General features: G+C 38.3%; 1 protein-coding gene across 4 annotated transcripts in view; it reads left to right on the plus strand.

Annotated features, from left to right (window-relative positions):
* FNDC3A (fibronectin type III domain containing 3A) overlaps positions 1 to 16,880 on the plus strand; it is a 202,616-nt gene extending 185,736 nt beyond the window's left edge. For all 4 annotated transcript variants that reach the window (XM_070409066.1, XM_070409064.1, XM_070409065.1 and 1 more), the window contains 6 exons: positions 647 to 796; positions 893 to 1,176; positions 1,279 to 1,491; positions 2,938 to 3,104; positions 4,325 to 4,452; positions 13,119 to 16,880. In XM_070409066.1, the coding sequence (XP_070265167.1) occupies positions 647 to 796; positions 893 to 1,176; positions 1,279 to 1,491; positions 2,938 to 3,104; positions 4,325 to 4,452; positions 13,119 to 13,433 (1,257 nt within the window). In that variant the 3' untranslated portion in view covers positions 13,434 to 16,880. The remainder of the gene's footprint in view (positions 1 to 646; positions 797 to 892; positions 1,177 to 1,278; positions 1,492 to 2,937; positions 3,105 to 4,324; positions 4,453 to 13,118) is intronic.
* The last annotated feature ends 3,664 nt before the right edge of the window (positions 16,881 to 20,544 follow it).

A 20,544-nucleotide genomic window follows, 5' to 3' on the forward strand; every position in this document is an offset into this window, starting at 1 on the left:
TAATAAAGATACTGTTTATATCCTCATAAGTTATACAAAGAGTAAGTCTCCTTAAATTCACATGGTAAAAAGTGAGGGTTTTTTCTCTTAGAAGCATTTAAGTAAGGTATATTTGCATTGCAGATATTTAGATTCTTATTCATGATGTGCTTTGTGTTTTATCTAAGGTTTTGTCTCAGTAATGAAATATTTAGCCATTGACTAGCTTAATGTTCAGAACAAACATTCCTGGGAATTAGTATAATACTATTTCTCATTATCTCCAGTGATTTATTGTGTATAATAATGACAATTACATTTTCAGTTTCCTTTGAAATTTAACAAAGAAAATATCCTTGTATGATCTACCATTTTATATTACTTCATAGAATTATTTAGAAGTATATTTACCTTAGAGTACTTTTTATAAAGTGATTCAATCATATTTCCAATTGAAAACAAAGTTATATTTTTTTGACTAATCTTAAATTCAGGTGGCCTTAATAAATAAAAATGTAATATTGGGTAGTCTTAATTCTGCTTAAACATTTTAAAGAAATTCAAAAGCAATCCAGTTTTTTATATGTTTGGGTAAAGAACATTTTTTCCCAAAAGCTGTTTAATCAATGTTGAAACTTAAAACCTTTACCCTTTTCTTAATTTAAAGGTCCCTTTGAGTAATGGAACTGAAGTCACTGAATATCGATTGGAGTGGGGAGGAGTTGAAGGAAGTATGCAGATATGTTACTGTGGGCCCAGTCTCAGTTATGAATTAAAAGGACTTTCACCAGCAACTACCTATTATTGCAGAGTCCAGGTAAAGGCAATAAGGGCCTCGTCACTTACTCTCTACGGTTTTGTGAGCATTTTCATGGCCAAGTCTTAGTTAACTATGGGCTCTGTTCATTTGTAGGCTCTGAGTATTGTGGGGGCAGGTCCTTTCAGTGAAGTAGTAGCCTGTGTGACTCCACCATCAGTTCCTGCTATTGTGACTTGTCTTCAAGAAATAAGTGATGAAGATATAGAAAATCCCGATTATTCACCTTCTACATGCCTTGCAATAAACTGGGAAAAGCCTTGTGACCATGGTTCAGAAATCCTTGCCTACAGCATAGACTTTGGAGATAAACAGCCCTTGACAGTAGGAAAGGTTACAAGCTATATTCTAGACAATTTGCAACCAGATACAACATACAGGTATACTGTAAAAACTATGCTAATTTTTGCCTAGACCAGAGAGACACTTTAAATAGAATAATCATAAACTAAACTTATTTTTCTTTTTTATATGGCACTTAGAATACGAATTCAAGCCTTGAATAGCCTTGGAGCTGGTCCTTTCAGCCACATGATAAAGTTAAAAACTAAGCCCCTCCCTCCTGATCCACCTCGTCTGGAATGTGTTGCCTTCAGCCACCAGAACCTTAAGCTGAAATGGGGAGAAGGAACCCCAAAAATACTGTCAACAGATTCTATTCAGTACCACCTTCAGATGGAGGATAAGAACGGAAGGTTGGTGTTTTAAATTACTTCTTTATGTAGTTTCTTGGGTCTTGAATATATTTTTATAAATAATAGAAGTAAATAAAATAAATTTTCAAAGAGAATTTGCATAAGAATTTTGAAGTGTGCTGTTTTTGAAGCATTAGAGGAAACAATGACGATTTTCTGTTTTTCACTTGTGAGTGGGATGTCAAGAGAGAAAAACTTTAGTGGTCTATTCTATGGCTCACTTCTCTAACCCAGTGATTTTCACCTTTTTTGTCTCATGGCACATATAAACTAATTCCTAAAATTCTGTGGCACATTAAAAAAAAATGTTATCTTTTTTGACAGTCTGACAAAAAAATAGGCATAATTTTGATTCATTCACACTGGATGCCTATTGTGTTGGCTGTTGTTTTTTTTACTTGACAACCTAAGGGAAAAGAGATGAGTGACCTGACTAAATAGTCAGGTATTGCACATTTTAAAAATTCTTACGGGATACTAGTTGAAAATCACTGTTCTAACCCTTTTACTCCCTTCGTGCTTGTAAAAGAAACTTAATCTTTGCTAGGGCTTGAATGCTTATTTCCAGCAAGAGGCAATTTTTATAGTAAATGATTGATTGGCTTAGAGTGTTAGCCCATGCACCAGATAGTCACAGTTTGATTCCAATCAAGGGCACATTTAACGCAATTTGCAGGTTTTAATCCCCAGCGCCAGTCGAGGCGTGTGGGGAGGCAACCAATCTGTGTGCGTCTCACATTGATGTTTCTCTCTTTCTCTCTCTTTCCCTCCCTTCTTACTCTCTGTAAAAATCAGTGGAAGAAATATCCTTGAGTGAGGATTAACAATATATAGAGAGAGAAAGAGAGAACTGTATGAGCATTCATTATTCATTCTCCAACTTCCAAAAAGCTAAACAACAGTCAGTCAGAAATATTGAGGAACATTCAACTTATAAGTAACATATGTTATTAAACTTCCCATCAAACAGTTTGAGAAGATAATTCATAGGAAATTATATATTCTCTTATACTGCTATATAAATCGCTAGAAAACATCACCAAATCAACTAAAATTATGCCTGGGAATTGAGAGTTACCTTTTTTTATGTGATAAATTGTATGCCTATGACTCTAATTAGAAATAATTTATAATGAAAATTGTGGTGTTCTGAGTACCTTTAAAAATGTGTACATCAAAACAATCAGAATCCTGAAAAGAAACAGTTACCATGGTTGGATAGGAAATTTAGCAATACTTTTTCAGAAAACTATGCCAAATTCAAAAACTTACCTGTTCTGTAATTGTCATCATCTGATGAAAAAGCACATTATTTATCTGGAGTGACAAATCAATTCTGGCATTAAATTCTAGGAGTAAGTTATTATTCCTAAATTATGTCCCAATCAGTACTTTATAAACATAATGTAGTCAAGGATTATTTTTAATGAATCTTTTCCATTTTAGGTTTGTATCCTTATACAGAGGTCCATGTCATACATACAAAGTACAAAGACTTAATGAGTCGACATCCTATAAATTCTGTATTCAAGCTTGTAATGAAGCAGGGGAAGGTCCTCTCTCCCAAGAATATATTTTCACTACTACAAAATCTGTTCCAGCTGCCTTGAAAGGTAAGTTATACATCTTCAAGTTATTTTCTTTTATAACAAATGATTTTTAAATGCATTTTCATCAAGTGCTTTATGTACTGTTATTAAAATTTATCATCCAGTATATGTCCAACATTTAAATTAATCTAATATAAAAATACTAAATTGAGCCCTGGACAGTGTGGTTCAGTAAGTGTGTCTGTCTCTCTTTCTGTCTCTGTCTCTCCCTCTCCCTCTCCTTACCTCTCTCTCTAAAAATCAAAGAAAACATTTTTTTAAAAAAATACTAAATTGAAAAGATAGGCTGGTTTTCTAATAAGGCCATTAGCTGTTTCTGCTCTTACTACTTAAAGGGGGAAAAATCACAAATTCTGGTTGCTTTGAGTCATTGTTATTTCATTCATTTCTATTTTAGGGAGAGACCCAGGTTGTTTGTTAAGCAAAACATAAATTCTTAGTTGATTTGAATCTTTAAATCGAATTTACACACACACACACACATTTGTCCATACATGTATCTTTAAAATCAATTTCAGAGGGGTCCTTATTTTAAAGCGACTGCAGCAAGATTATACTTTGTGCATTTAGCCGAAAACACTGAATTTCCTCACACTCTGAGGACAAATCACAAAGACTTCTAATACAGTGTCCTCAATCATGTACTTGAATATACCATTTGTTAGGCAAATCCATAATAAACAGGACTGTTCTCGAATAGTGTTTCTAATAATGTTGACAGAGTTCCACTGAGTCATTTTTCTGTTCTCTTGACCAGTTTAGTGTCTGTTAGCCTTAATAAGATTGCTGATTTTGACCCCTTTGTACCCCACTATTGAGTGAAACCGTCATATGTGGTTGAAGAACTAGGGGTAGTTTTCAGCTCATCCTCTTAGATTAAATTATAAATTTCATGTTCTAGTTGTGCTCTTAAAAGTACCATAGTTGTTTTTTTTAATGCCATATACCCCTCGATTGGCTTTTTAACGCAATAAAATAGTGCTTAACTTGACAGATCTTTTAGTCAGTCTAGCCATTGTAGCATCTGAAGATTGTATGAGCTAAAGATAGTAAGAGTGAACTATTGACCATTTCTCTACAAATTTCAAAATCCACTGATGTTTATTTCAAGTTAATAATTAAGTTTTACAGTTTTATTGATTTTGATTAACGTGTCTGTGTAATGTTCCAAGTAAAAATTAAGTAGAGCAGATTTTTTTATTTATATTTTTTGCTCTCTACAGCCCCCAAAATAGAGAAAGTAAATGATCACATTTGTGAAATTACATGGGAGTGTTTACAGCCAATGAAAGGTGATCCAATTATTTATAGTCTTCAAGTTATGGTGGGGAAGGATTCCGAATTCAAACAGGTATGTGCCAAAATATAATTCTGTGGATATATACTTTTACCTTTCTCATGTTTATGAATTTTCCAATGTAAGATTTGACTGTCTTTATCTTTCTAATTCAAAAACATTTGTTCAACTGATAGATACAGAGAATAAATAGATTGTCACCAGATAATAGGTTGGAGGTAAAAAAAAAAAAAAAAGGTAAGATTAGGAAGTACAAATTGACAGCTATACAAATAGGCTCAGGATGAAAAGTACACCATAGGGAATATAGTCAATAATATTGTAATGACTATGTATGGTGTCAGGTACTAGACTTATTGGGATGATCACAAGTTATATGAGTGTCTAAATCGGTACACCTGAAACTAATATAAGATTGTATGTCATGTGTAATTGAAAAAAAAAAAAAAAAAAAAAAAAAAAAAACATTTTATTCAGTACTTACAATCTTCCAAACATTAGTAACTAGTGTCTCAGTATCCAAAATCTTTTGGATGTGAGCTATACTTAAACAGAATGTTCATTCATTTGACAAGTATTTATTGAACTTTGTACCAGGGACCCAGGATACAACACTGAATAAAAAGTCCTTGCCTCCATGGAACTTACATACTAGTAGAAAAAGAGATACTAAAAGCAACAAAACACATTACTGTATCATATGTTGGATAGTGGTAATTGCAGTGGAGAAAAAATAAAACTGGGTAAAAGGTATAGGGAGTACTGGGGGGGACAGGCAGCTAGTGTTATTTTATACAGGGAGTCAAGTGACATTTGAATAGAGACCCAAAGGAAGTAAATATTGGGAGAAGAGTGTTCCAAGGAGAGGAAACAATAGGTACAAAGGCCCGAGGCAAGAGTTTGATTGTTAAATTTAATGAAAAACAAAGAGGCCAGTATGGCTAGGGCAGTGTGAGCAAGGGGAAGAATGGTAGATAAAGTCAGGGGGTGGGGAGTTTTATGAGTGGTGTCGATGTCATGTAGGGCATATAGGCCATACTATGACTTTTACTCCACGTAAAATGAGAAGCCAATAGAGGATTTAGACCAGAGTTGTCACATGATCAGACACAAGGTCATTTTGGCTAGAGTGGGACAAGTACAGGAGCAGAGAGACCATTATGGAGGCTTTTACAATAATAGTAATAGTCATAATACACACAGTTATTGTGGAAGCCTAGAGGAATTATCAGCTTCCCAGCCAAAAAAATTCAAAGATAAAGAACTTGTTATGCAACTTAAAAGCCTGATTTAATTTCTATATTTATTTCATCTGATTTTCCATTTTTTGCTGTCAACCTTCTTGATTTTGAGGGCTTTTAAGCTGTGTTGTTTTGCCCTAATCGGTTTGGCTCAGTGGATAGAGCATCAGTCTCCGGACTCAAGGGTCCCGGGTTCGATTCCAGGCAAGGGCATGTACCTTGGTTGCGGTCACATCCCCAGTGGGGGATGTGCAGGAGGCAGCTGATCGATGTTTCTCTCTCATTGATGTTTCTAACTCTCTATCCCTCTCCCTTCCTCTCTGTAAAAAATCAATAAAATATATTTAAAAATAAATAAACTGTGTTGTTTTGGTTTTAGTATCTCATCTTGGGGTTTTTTTCCCCACTAGAAAACCAATCATTCATTTTTATTTCAGTCTTCCGTTATGACTATTAATAATAAAATATTTTCCAATAAAAAATTTTTTTTTTCGCCCTGACCGGTTTGGCTCAGCAGATAGAGCATCGGCCTGCGGACTCAAGGGTCCCAGGTTCGATTCCAGTCAGGGGCATGTGCCTTGGTTGCGGGCACATACCCAGTAGGTAGTGTGCAGGAGGCAGCTGATCGATGTTTCTCTCTCATCGATGTTTCTAGCTCTCTATCCCTTTCCCTTCCTCTCTGTGAAAATCAATAAAATATATTAAAAATATATATATATATTCTCTCATTTTGTTAAGTGTAGAAGTGGAATTTCTTAACTGAAATTACAAAAGACCCGAAAGAGTCATATTAAATTTGGCATGTGATTGTTTTTCTTCAGTAAGCCATCTGCAAATTGACATGATAATTAGATTTAAATATAATTTACAGATAAACAGGTTTCCTTCCAAAGAGGAAGCAAAATTAATATTAAAGAAAATGTAATTGTATTACCTGTTTAAAGGAAATAGGGACCCCACATTTGAGTAATAAATGAATTTTAATGAACATATCGCTACATAAAGAGCAATGCTAATTCTAATTTAACTTAAAAGCTAAACCCTATCATCACTTTCACTTATTTTAGATTATAAGCACTGTAAAACTTAAAATACTAATTTCCTTAGAAACTTCATTTTATGTATGCTCATCTAAGTCTCTCAAAAGTCTTTTTTTAAGAATTCAATATCATTCATAGAATTTGATACTTTAAAATTTATTTGATATTCAACACATGTATTTAATATTACATTTGAAGAATTATGGGGGGCTGTATTATTAACTTACTGTTCCGATTTTAAAAAACTTGTTTAGAATTAAATTTAAGAAGCAAGCAGAAATTTTATAAACATGCCATTTTATTTAGCCAAACAAATAAAAGATAATGAAGATAAAAGTCTACCTTATAAAAAGGAATGCTTTATTCTAGATAGACTTTAGAATATTTTCCAAAAGGGGTGTCACTTAAGTGAGTCTTTTGGGGAACTGGTGAGCTTAGGAGGAACTATGAACTCTCAGGTGTGACTCAGAAATGGAGTATGTGGAAGAAGAGAGGGCCAGGTCTAGGTGGGTCTTTATTCTATAGCAGTAGGAACTGTTGATGTTTTTAAGAAGGGGGGATATTATAAACTAAAGGCCCAGTGCACGAAATTTGTGCATGGGGGGAGGGTCCCTCAGCCCAGCCTGCTCCCTCTCCAATCTGGAACCCCTAGGGGGATGTCCGACTGCTGGGACTCCTAGGATGATGTCCCTCACAATCCGGGTCTGCTGGCTACTAACTGCTCACCTGCCTACCTGCCTGATCGCTCCCTAACCGCTCCCCTGCCAGCCTGATCAACACCTAACTGCTTCCCTGCTGGCCCGATCACCCCTAACTGCCCTCCCCTGCAGGCCTGGTCCCCCCAACTGCCCTCCCCTGCAGGCCTGGTCGCCCCTAACTGCCCCTCTGCCAGTCTGGTCACCCCTAACTCCCCTCCCCTGTGGGCCTGGTCCCCCCCCGCCCAACTGCCCTCCCCTGCCGGCCTGATCACCCACAACTGCCCTCCCCTGCCAGCCTTCTTGTGGTGGCCATCTTTGACCACACAGGGGTGGCCATCTTGTGCGAGGGCATGATGGTCAATTTGCATTTTACGTCTTTATTATATAGGATTGGTGGTTACGTTTCTAGACTAGCCTCTAAAACCCTGTTTAACCTATAAATGGTGCTAGGTTTGAGGATTTGGAAGCAAATTAATGGGACGACAACAACAATTTATTTCTTTGCATTCTTCCCTTTCTTTATCCCTCTTTGATCAGTCAGTGGCTCTCACCAACCCTTGCTGCCTTCTTGTGGCTCTGTGCCCTGCATGCTGAATAGCACCTCACCTAGACTTGCCCCCTTTCTCTAAAATTATAATCTCCTTCTGACTCCTTCCTCCCTCTCTCACACATACAACTCTCATATATACAGAATAGCTGACTTTACTGGCATTAAAGAAAGACTATTTTCTTGGGAAAATTCATGCCAAAAGTCAGATATCTCCTGGCTTAAGAACTGGTTGATCCAGAAACTCAATGAAGTCATCAGAGTTTCTCTCACAGTGCTCCCCTTAGCCATAGGGAACTTACTCTTCCTTATTCACATTGGGCAGGGGACACTTAGAGTTACAAAGCCATCCCTGGACCAGTGACTATGTCAGGGTTCAAGCCAACCAGGGCCCACATCTGGAGTTAAGAGGCAGGCCAGCTCCTCCTAGTACATAGCCTGGGTAAGGGAGAGTTTGACACCCATCCAAAATCAGGATACTATTGGCAGTCAGAGAATGGGTACTGGAACAGAGGCCTATTGGATTCTGTACAACTTCTTCCTCTCTGAACTTAAATTCTCAAAAAAGTGTTCCTCAAATGCCCTGCAGACCTAATGAACGTGAATATCTGGGAGTGGGATCCACAATATTTATTCTTTTTGTTTGTTTCTTTCAAGTGGTGCTTGTGCACAATAAATTTAAGAACTGCTCTAAAAACTCCAGGTTTACTCTGGCTGGTGTAGCTCAGTTGATTGGGTATTGTTTTGTGCACAGAAAGGTTGCTGGTTTGATTCCCGGTCAGAGCACATGCCTGGGTTGTGGGCTTAGTCCCTGGTAGAGAGCTTGCAGGATGCAACCCATATTTCGATCTCTCACTTCAGTGTCTTTCTCTCCCTCCCCATTCCTCCCTCTCTAAATATCAATAAAAATATTTTTAAATAAATGAAATAAAAGCTCCAACTTCTCTTACAAATCCCTCAGCAATAATAAAGGGGAGTAATGGTAGAGACAAGAGCTATGTGGTTATTTGTCTATCACTTTTTTGTGAGTGTTTTTACTGTTCTCTTCATGCACTGACACTACAAAATAATTATTTGCCATAGCATATACATAGGACCACATGTGACCATATGTGCCAAATTATATGACAGCATATACCTTATGTGTCATTATGAATAATTATTTTTAAAACTTAATCAAATGCATCATATATAATAAAGCAGTAATATGCAAATTAACCCTCACGCCCTCACAAGATGGCTGCCTCAGCCAGGCCGGCAGGAAGGTTAGTGAGGGACAACCAGGCCGGCAGAGGGGGACAGTTGGGGGTAACCAGGCCTGCAGGGGGAGGCAATAAGAGGCGACCAGGCCAGCTGGGCGGGTGGGGGGGTGGTTAGAGATGACCAGGCCGGCGGATGGGGGGGAGCAGTTGTGGGCGATTAGGCTGGCAGGGGAGGCAGTTGGGAGCGACCGGGCTGGCAGGGCAGGCAGTAAGGGGTGACCAGGTTGGCGGGGGGAGGGGTGCGGAGGAGGACAGTTAGGAGCAACCAGGCCAGCAGGGAGGAGGTAGTTGGAGGCAACCTGGCCAGCAGGGAGGGCAGTTAGGGGCGATCAGGCCAGCGGGGGCGGGGGGGAGTGGCAGTTAGGGGTGACCAGGCAGGCAGGCAGGTGAGCAATTAGGATTGTGAGAGGGATGTCCAGGATTGTGAGGGATGTCCAACTGCTGGTTTAGGGGATCGGGCCTAAACCAACAGTCGGACATCCCCTGAGGTGTCCCAGATTGGAGAGGGTGCAGGCTGGGCTGAGGGTACCTACCCTCCCCCATGCACGAATTTCGTGCACCAAGCCTCTAGTATTAAATATTAAGAGAAGGTTTAAATAAGTTCACTCAGTCTAAAAGTAATGTATTGCTGAAATCATTGTCTTATAGTTACTGCTATAAATAATGTATACTGTGCATATTCTTCAATGTAAAATCAGATATGGATATGTAATGTACACAGAAAGTAAAACTAATTAGCCATAACTGGTTTGGCTCAGTGGATAGAGCGTCGGCCTGTGGACTGAAAGATCCCAGGTTCAATTCCAGTCAAGGGCATGTACCTTGGTTGCGGGCCCATCTCCAGTAGGGGTTGTGCAGGAGGCAGCTGATCGGTGTTTCTAACTCTCTATCTCTCTCCCTCCCTCTCTGTAAAAAATCAATAAAATATATATTTTTTTAAAAAGTAAAACTAATTAAACAGAATTTGTTCCTCTGTAATGACAGTTTCAAAAGTGGTTATCTTTGATAGTAAACATGTACACGTATCCTTAAAAGATAGGACTATTTTGAAATTTTCGTATTAAAGTATTTGGTAAATCAATCTAGCCAACCAAATAAGTTTTTAGAATGTGGGTATAAAAACCCACAAAGAGATATAAACAGGCAAGATACTGATTTCAATTTTTATTGGCTCTAGTTCTACAACTGTTATTTTCTCCATGCTATGATATATTCAGAAAGCTAAAATAAAGACAAATACCAATTTGTGGGGGTCTAAATTTTCTTCAAAGGTTTTCCTATAAAAGTATGTTGCAGTTGGCATACTATCTCAAAGTTCTTGGTCAACTAAACATGCACAAACTTCACGAGCTTTGGGTTAGTCTGTAATTCTCTTTTTTTTGAATATATATATTTTTATTGATTTCAGAGAGGAAGGAAGAGGGAGAGAGAGATAGAAACATCAGTGATGAGAGAATCATTTATCGGCTGCCTCCTGTATGCCCCACACTGGGGATCTAGCCCGCAACCTGGGCATGTGCCCCGATCGGGAATTGAACCATGACCTCCTGGTTCATGGGTCGATGCTCAACCAGTGAGCCACGCTGGCCAGGCTTGTCTGTATTCCTTAATTAAAATGAGAAGTGAAAATTATTCTTTACCTTCCATTGTCTTCCATTGTAAATCTGCACTAATTGATATTTGCCACACTGTCCTTATAAAAGGGTAGTTGATTGATAGCAAAGATGGGGCTATTTTGTTTTTGTTTTGTTTTAAATTTATGTAATACAATCTCGAGCAATAGCTGTGGGCCAAAAAAACTATAAATTAGAGTTCTTACTTGCCCTTTACTATTTATTAAGGCCACAACAATTTTATCTTGTCAATATGAAAAGGGTGGGAGAGCAAAAATGGCGTTATTCATTTTAATCTTATTTTTCATTCTGAGACCCTACCCCAGCTCATCTCGAGCTTAATGCTTATTTTGAATAGCTTCGCTTAAGTATAAAAATCCCTTTAAATTAGTTTTAAGCAAGTTCATCTGTTTTCTTCAGTCCTGTATCTACAGTTGTCTATAAGATGTCTCCCTATATACATATCCTCCTAACATCTAAAACACAAAATTGAAAATCTCATCATCTATCTTCCCTCCCGATCTCTCCTCCCCAACTTCTTTCTTACTTCATCAGCGTCATAAACACTAACTTCACTTTGGTGCCTAAGCTTTAAACTCTTGGAAGAATTAGGGCTTACGGGCTATTAACTCTTAAGTAATAGTCATTTCTAAAAATGATCCATAAAAACTATGCTAAGGCCTCATAACCTTATGCTTAAGCCCTGTCCTGCCCACCCCCCTCAATCTCCCCCTTAGCCTTATGATCAGGATTCCTTAAAACACCTTTTAAATATCATACACCTAAAGTAGCCCCTGTGGATTCAAATCTAAGTTTTCAACTAGTGTATTAACATATTCCTCCTCATTGTCATATCTCTTACCTATCACCTTCATGCCACTTGTTGAGTTTTTTCTCCTAACCATATTAATATGTTTATTTGGAAATAAATGGAAAGCAAAGAAAATTTTAAAGACAAAAATAAATATTGTACCCATTAGATAAATACATACTGTTTTTTACTCTTACAAAACTGTCCTCATTGTATATGTGCTGTTTCTACACTGCAGCCTAATGCAACCTTCTGAATTACTTAAGTTAATCCTTTACCATTGCCTAATTATGAACCTATTCTACATTCCCACTCAGAACATTCATCTGCATCCTCAAAACTAATGCTAATCACCATTTTCTTTAAGACTCATCTTAAGGCTTACCTCTTTATTAAATAAAGGTTATATATACACACACTCAGCATCCACTGATAATACATTTTGAAGTACAAATAGTCAATGGTTCATTAATTTTGTTGCCTTTTATTAAGTACCTATTATATTCTGGATTCTAAAGACACAAAAATGAGCACAGTTCTTACCTCATTCCCCTTGGAGCAAACTAGTATGTAAAAAACTTAGATCTACAACACAGATGTAATTGAGGCAGCTAAGATTGCTTGAAAGAATGGTAGCCCAGGTTTTGGTTAATCTGACTTCCAGCCCACCAGCTAGCTGGGGGTACTCAATTGGAAGGTCACTGTGAGCCTTGGTTTTCCCACATACAGAATCATGGAAGGGACTCATTAAAGGGAAATGATAGCTTCATATATTGAGCACTCACTATATGCTGGGCACTGTGCTAAGTGCTTTAACAAGTAGTGACTTATTTCAATATCATAATTACCATGCAAGATAACTACTATTATGCTTGTTACATAAGGTAGTCGGGGTCTAAGATCACATGGACTGTAAAGTGATAGAGCACAGCTTGGACCCAGGGGTGACCAATTCTAATACATATTCTCTTAATCCCTAGCACACACTCTTGAAAATCCATGGAATTTCTTTATTATTATTTCCTTTCTAAGGCAGAGGACTTTGGGTTTTAAGATCCAATTCTGTGATTCTAAGTGATTCTTCTCTTTAAAGTCTATTAAATGATTTGTCATAGACACCTATAGAAAGCTCCTTATTCATTAATTGTTTCATTTTGAAATTGTGCAAAACCAGTTATACAAAGATGAGATTAGATACTTCCTCCTCTCATGGAATGATTTCACAAAAGTTTGACTTTTTACATTTGAGGAAACCAGGGACATGTCCGTGGGCTGATTTTGCCTGTTCTCCAGCTACTTTAGGAGTACATCTTTACTTCTTAACTGGTCTACAAGTTCTACGAGGGTAGAGCTTACATTGTAACTTTTCAGATTTATCCATACGTATTTTTTAAATATCATTTGAAAGATAATAGCACCGTCCATGTTTAAAAATAATTCTGAAACTAGCCGATTTTAACAGATTTTTCTTCCCACACGTAATTCTTTTTCTAATACCTTACGCACAGATTTACAAGGGTCCCGACACTTCACTCCGGTATTCAAGCCTTCAGCTGAACTGTGAATATCGTTTCCGCGTGTGTGCCATTCGCCAGTGCCAAGACCCTGTGGGGCATCAGGACCTAGTAGGTCCCTACAGCACAACAGTGTTCTTCATCGCTCAGAGGACTGAACCAGCAGCCAGCACCAACAGAGACACTGTGGAAAGCACCAGGACCCGGCGAGCACTTAGTGACGAGCAGTGTGCAGCCGTTATCCTTGTGCTGTTTGCTTTCTTTTCCATTTTAATTGCCTTTATAATTCAATACTTTGTAATCAAGTGAAAATACAACTTTATTTTTAATACTGTATTACATTTTATTTTGTCATGTACTAAAATTATTTCTGTATTGCTTTTCCAAAACAGTGGCATTTAGCACTGGCATTGAAACTATAGTACATCATTTTTTGCCATTTTCAGTGCTTATATTGTTAGGTAGAGGCTTGCACCTCATTAGAATGCAAGCCACAGAAATAGCAATTTTTGGTTTTTTTGTTTGGTTTGGGTATTTTTTTCCCCTTGTCTTTTTTTCTTCTGTCCTTCCTTTCTTTTTCTTTTATTTCTTGTCTTTTTCACATGCCTTCTTGTCAAACAAATCTTCTAAAAGGCAAGAATACATAATGGATATTTTGACCAGTCAGCATGAGTGTAACACTGACAACCTGATCTGTTTGTTTTAAAGATTATTACCTAGTGAATGATTCAGAATGATTAAAATTTACACTAAAACATGCTATATAAAAATGTTAAAGTCTGATGCTGTGAAAGCAATCTAGTGCTATATTTCTACCTCCTCATTTGTCTTAATTATTTGGTAAGTGGGATTATGATGAATAACTGGAGGAGCTTAGCAAACAAAAACTGGGTGAAAGAATATGCATGAAAAAAAGAACCACTTGTTTGATGAATGTGGAGTTCTTTATTACACTATATTTTCATGAATTCACAGATAAATCACTTAAAGAAAGCACAGACAGTTTACTTGGCCTAAATTAATTTAATGTTTACTCAAAAGGCACCTCTTCAGGTGTTGAGAATATGGAAAAGAACAGAGGGCTTTTAGATAGTTACTTTCTTTTAAGTAATTATAGTCAACTCTGAATTTCAAACCTATTTAATTTGGTTTTGTGAACCTTTGAACTATTTGTATATGTATAAAGACATACATGTACATATGTGGCATATAAATAAACTATACATACCAAGTGTGAAAATAACACACACACACTCACATTCATCTAACTGATATTGGCTCATTTTTAAGAACTCCTCTAAGTTTTGCTGCTTCTTCCATAACTACTGCCATCACCATCAGAATTCATAATCAAATTTAACCTTTTTGTTTGGAACACCAAATTTAAAGATAAAATTAATTTGCACCAGTAAACTTCAAGCTGCTTTCTTTCTTAAACTAATGTTTAATGTCATGTCTGTTTGGATACTTCCAAATTGTTGATTGCATGTGTTTAATGTTGCATTAGAGCACTTTGCAATTGCATAATTCATTAATGTTTTGTGAGCTTGCATTTGTGAGTTATTGGATGATCAGATTGTATTTTGACAAGAATCACATTGTACATCTTGCATAGATGTCAATGACTGCCAGTAATAATACAGTTTGTAATGAAACTTTCTAAAATTCTTGTTTTATCACATCTGTTATCTGTAAAACACTTGTAACTAGTCTTTTTAATTTATTATTTGAATTTTAGGATAGTGAATCACTAATTTTTAGTTGCTGAAGTTAGCATTTTAGTGATTACTAAGCACTTGTGTCAGTCTTTGATAAAGGACGTATGTTTTGTACTTTTGAAGATCTCTGAAGAATTTCTCTTATATTAGAATGGGCATGTGTTGTAATTGTTTTATGTCAAATGATCCATGCCGTAGAAAAAAACATTAACCTTTGTTCAAAAAAGAAATGGATAAACTTGGCCTTTCCAAGTGGTAAGAATGATCTGTCAATATAATATATTGTATGTTTACATTTTATTTAAATTTAATCTCTTATGTATAGGCTGAAAACTCCCAAAAAAACAAGTGATTGTGATTGTTTTCTAGAAACTTCTTAAAAGTGCCACATTTGGCAGTACAAATGAGTTTGAGTGTAATAGCCCAGAGATTTCTATAATAGTTGAATGTCTAAAATGGTAAAATGTACCACTGTGACAGTTACAGTGGCTTATGTTTTTCATAGTAATGGAAATGAACTCCTATTTTTGATAGTAAATGTCATTTAATAGTGTATTTGCCATTTGAACCTCACTGCAAAATTAGTGCAGAAGAGAAAACAATTTTTAATGTAATCTTGATTTTACCTCATATACTGTACATTCCAAAAACTCTAAACTTTTTAAAGATTATAGATACACTACCAAACATATCACTTTAAAATTGTATAAGGTTGAACTTCATACAAGTGAAAAAATATTATCTCATAAAAATACATAAACTATGTAGCAAAAATATCTTTAAAATCCATGCAAAATAAAAGTGGTATCATTCTTTTTTGAGATATGTTTATTGTATTCATGTACATTCATTATTTACTGCCCCTTTTTTTATTGTTAATCCTCACCTGATGATATTTTTTCCATTGATTTTTAGAGAAAGTAATGGGGGAGGGATGGCGAGTGGATAAGAGAAACAGGAAGAAACATCTATGTGAGAAAGACACATCGATTGATTGCCTCAACTTACCTGGACCAGGGCTGGGGATCAAACCTGAAACCCAGGTACTTGCTCTTGACCAGGAATCGAACCCACGACTTCAGTGCTAACCATTGAGTAATGCCAGCCAGGGCTGCTGCCTCTTTTAGAAAATGTTAAGACTCCACTCTTGCAATGGGCTTACAACAATTTTCCTACCAGTATTCAAATCTTCAACAGATTTAAGGACCTATATTCAAGGAGGTAAATACCAGTAGATTAAAGAATAAAATTAGAAGTTTTATCTTAGTGACTTAATTCTGTGCAGTTCATTAGGTACCTTGCTTCTAAGTAGCTCTCTGATTGCCACAAATGCAGGTATCACAATAAAACTTAAAATGTTAAGCTGGTGAAGAGATACTTTGTGGAGGATCAATCCACAGAAACAATAAGTATGAGTCCAGCCTTGAAAAGAATGTGATCCTGATTTACAGTGTTGCACATCATCCTTTTGCCCCTAGATTAGAACTAGGAAATACACCCAGGTTTGAGCATTCCCGGGGTTGGTTTCCAACATTAATACCTTCTCACTATTGTAAGTTCTCTGCAGGAGGATCCCATGTATATGGTGGCTCAGTCAGGCAAACAGACTACAAAGGAATGGTTTCCCAACACCTAACATCTTGCATCCTGTAACCTAACCACCTACCATCAACATAGATGATGATAATGCATTATTTTAAAAAAGCTCTTTAAATACTCTTCATTTTCTCCCTGATATTCTTAAAGGGGAGAAAAGACTCCAAAAAAACAAAAGTTGACAACAAATATTTTAATAGTTGTCATTAAATTCTCACTTCAGAGTGTTGCCTTCAAATGTTTACATGTTACAAAGAGCTATTTTTCATCTTATATAATAAATAGGATGATATTTGCTATGAGAAATTTGCCGAAAGAGTTTTGAAAATAGATTTTGAACCCATTCAAATCATAATGGCTAGCATCTATTCATCACTCAGTGTGTGCTAGGCATTGTGTTCAGTGCCTGACCATCCTATATAATAAAGAGCTAATATGCAAATGGTTGTCATGTCTTCATGCCGTAACAGCTCAGACACAACACTGGGGAAAGAAGAATGGGGACCAGCCAGGCTGTGGCCCAGGAAAGGGACAAGCCGCCCACCCTGCAGTCCTGGGCATAAGCGGCTGCACCTGTGCCTGCACCTGCAGCCCAGAAGAGGGACAAGCCGCATGCCCCCCGGTCCCAGGCGCCAGCAACTATGGCTGTGGCCGGGGAGAGGGACAAGCCGCCCATCCTGCAGTCCCGGGTGCCAGCGGCTGCAGCCCAGGCAAAGCCGCCCAGCCACTGTCCCCTGCAGCTGTGGCCAGCCCGGACAAAGCCGGTCTGGGTCCTGGGTGCCTGCGACTGGCCAGAGGAGGGAATCCTAGGTCCCAGGTGCAGGGCGAGACAGAGGTGGTTAGGGACAATCAGGCCAGTAGGGAAGCAGTTAGGGGCAATCAGGCAGGCAGACAGGTGAGTGGTTAGGAACCAGTGTTCCCAGATTGTGAGAGGCAGTCGGACATCCCCCAAGGGGTCCTGGATTGGAGAGGGTGCAGGCTGGGCTGAAGGACTCCCCACCCCCACCCCGTGCATGAATTTTGTGCACCGGGCCTCTAGTATTTACATAATCTTCCTAATTGCTCTATTAAGAATAAACACACACACAGAAGTCAAGCGCTCTGCCAAAGTCATATGGCTAAGAAATAATGGAGTTGAGGTTTGAATCCAGGTGCCCCCACACTCGACCACTGTCCTCTATGTGTCTCCTAGAAGTCCTGTATTCTAAGAAGAAAATGGAAATACAGTGGGGCCTTGACTTACAAGTGTCCCGACTAAGGAGTTTTTCGAGATACGAGCCATCTCTCGGCTGATTTTTTGCTTTGAGTTGCGAGCTAAAATTCGGGTTATGAGCCAGCTTCAGATACCCCACCGCTAGTTGGTGCAGCGAATGTCACAGTGAACGCCACAACATCAGCCCAGCATCACGTGTCTCACTCATTCACTTTTTGATTTGACATACGAATAATTTGAGTTATGAGCTCCGTCACAGAACGAATTAAACTCGTAAGTCAAGGCCCCACTGTAATGGACTTTAATAATGCATTTATGATAGCATTTATCGAGCAGTTTATGTAAGCCAGATATGATGCTAAACACTTGTCCATATCCATAACAACCCACAACCCTCTAAGGCAGCGGTTCTCAACCTGTGGGTCGTCAACCTGTGGGTCGCGACCCCTTTGGGGGTCGAACGACCCTTTCACAGGGGTCGCCTAAGACCATGGGAAAACACATATATAATTACATATTGTTTTTGTGATTAATCACTATGCTTTAATTATGTTCAATTTGTAATAATGAAAATACATCCTGCATATCAGATATTTACATTATGATTCATAACAGTAGCAAAGTTATAGTTATGAAGTAGCAACGAAAATAATTTTATGGTTGGGGGTCACCACAACACGAGGAACTGTATTAAAGGGTCGCGGCATTAGGAAGGTTGAGAACCACTGTATTAGAGAAAGTGAGCTAGCAAGATGGGTGGTATGACTGAAATGGAAATGATGGAGGTTCCCAGATCCTTGCAATAATACAGTATAAGGGATGTCCATAGGAGCCACTGCCCTCGATGGGGAGACAACAAGATCAGATAGAAAGGAGAAACCAAGGCATGGCCAGACTCATGTGTGGCTGTAAATTTTATCAGGAGGAATGCTTGAGAGAGTGGCAGGCAGCAAAATCCTCAGGGGTGAGGGTGAGTGATGAGGGAGGGCTGGAAAATCTGAGGAAGTTGGTTTCAAGACTAAGTTTTAGGATGACTGGAACAGCAGTGATGAGGAAGGTAAAAATACTAGTGGTGTTCATGCAGAGATAAATAACTCCCAGCAAAGTTGCAGAGCAATCTGTGGTGCTTCGGGTGAGGACTGCAGCGCTAGATGACTGTGGGGGCACAGCAAAGCAGTTTGGTGGCACATCATAGGGCCTGCAGGCTTGGGAATCAGGCTGGCCAGAGTTCAAATCCCATCCCTGCATCTTGCTACCTGTGTGATCTCAAGAGAATCCCACTTTGCTCATGAGTGAAATGAGCTCCTAAGGACATGATTAAATGGAAACCACAGGGCCAAACACATCCTGAGTACTCAGTAAGTGTTAGCTATTGACATTAAGACCACGTGAATTAGCACTACTGTGAACATAAGGGTGTATATATCCTTTCTGATTGGTGTTTCAGGATTCTTAGGATATATTCCTAGAAGTGGGACCACTGGGCCAAATGGCAGTTCCATTTTTAATTTTTTGAGGAAACTCCATACTGTTTTCCATAGTGGCTGCATTTCCACCAGCAGTGTACTAGCCCCTTTCTCCCACATCCTGGACAGCACTTGTCATTTGTTAATGGTAGCCATTCTGGCAGGTGTGAGGTGATACCTGATTGTCATTTTAATTTGCATCTCTCTGATGATTAGTGACTTTGAGCATTTTTTCGTAGGTCTCTTGGCCATCTGTATGTCTTCTATGGAGAAGTGTCTATTTAGGTCCTTTGCCAATTTTTTAAAAATATTTATGTTGATTTCAGACAGGAAGCGAAAGGGAGAAGTAGAAACATCAATGATGAGAGAGGATCATTGATTGACTGCCTCCTGCACGCCCCACACTGGGAATCGAGCCCCCATACTGGGCATCTGCCCTGACTGGGAATCCAACGTGACCTCCTGGTTCATAGGTCAATGTTTAACCACTGAGCAACTCAGGCCGGGCCCTTTGCCCATTTTTTAATTGGGTGTTTTTCTTCCCTTTGTCAAGTTGTATGAGTTCTTTATATACTTTGGAAATTAACCCCTTATCAGATGTATCATTGGCAAATATGCCCATCAGTAGATGAATGGATAAAAAAGCTGTGGTACATTTATGCCATGGAATACTATGCAGCTGTAAAAAAGAAGGATCAATTACCCTTTGAGAAAGCTTGCAGAAACCTGGAGAGTATTATGCTAAGTGAAATAAGCCAGTCAGAGAAAAAAAAGTATCACATGATCTTACTTATATGTGGAATCTAATGAACAAAATAAACTGACAAACAAAATAGATCCAGAGACATGAAAGCATGCAACAGACTGACAAATCTCAGAGGGAAGGTGGGGGGTGGGAGATGGGAAGAGATTAACCAAAGAACTTATATGCATATATGCATAACCCTTGGACACAGACAATAGTGCCTGAAGGCCTGGCGGGCGGGGCCTAGAGCGGGGTAGAGGAGGGCAATGGGGGGGGGGGGGGGATGAAGGAGACATTTATAATACTTTCAACAATAAAGATAAATAAATAAATAAATAAATAATGACCACCTGAATTAACTCAGTTTGAGTCTTTCCCCCAGAATTTTAGTTCTTTTTCGTGTTGGCAAATACTCGGCTTTTTAAGTTTATAAAATATTTTGTACACAGGAACAATACGGCACATGTTTAAGTACTCAAATATACACGCAAATACTTAAGCCTTGTTCTTTAAGATGAGTAGACACGGTCATGCCCATGGATTTCAGTTGTAAGAGATCGTTGAAATTATTTACAGAAGAGAACTAGGCTGAATAAGGCTGGGCTGATCCAAGAGCACTCGGTTGTGGAGCAAGAACTGGAGCCCGGGAGGAACTCTATTTCTGGTCTAAGCTCCTCGCACA

Source organism: Myotis yumanensis, unplaced genomic scaffold (assembly GCF_028538775.1).
Source record: "Myotis yumanensis isolate MYYU_CA2020_CCGP unplaced genomic scaffold, mMyoYum1.0.hap1 SCAF_3, whole genome shotgun sequence".
Taxonomy (NCBI): domain Eukaryota; kingdom Metazoa; phylum Chordata; class Mammalia; order Chiroptera; family Vespertilionidae; genus Myotis; species Myotis yumanensis.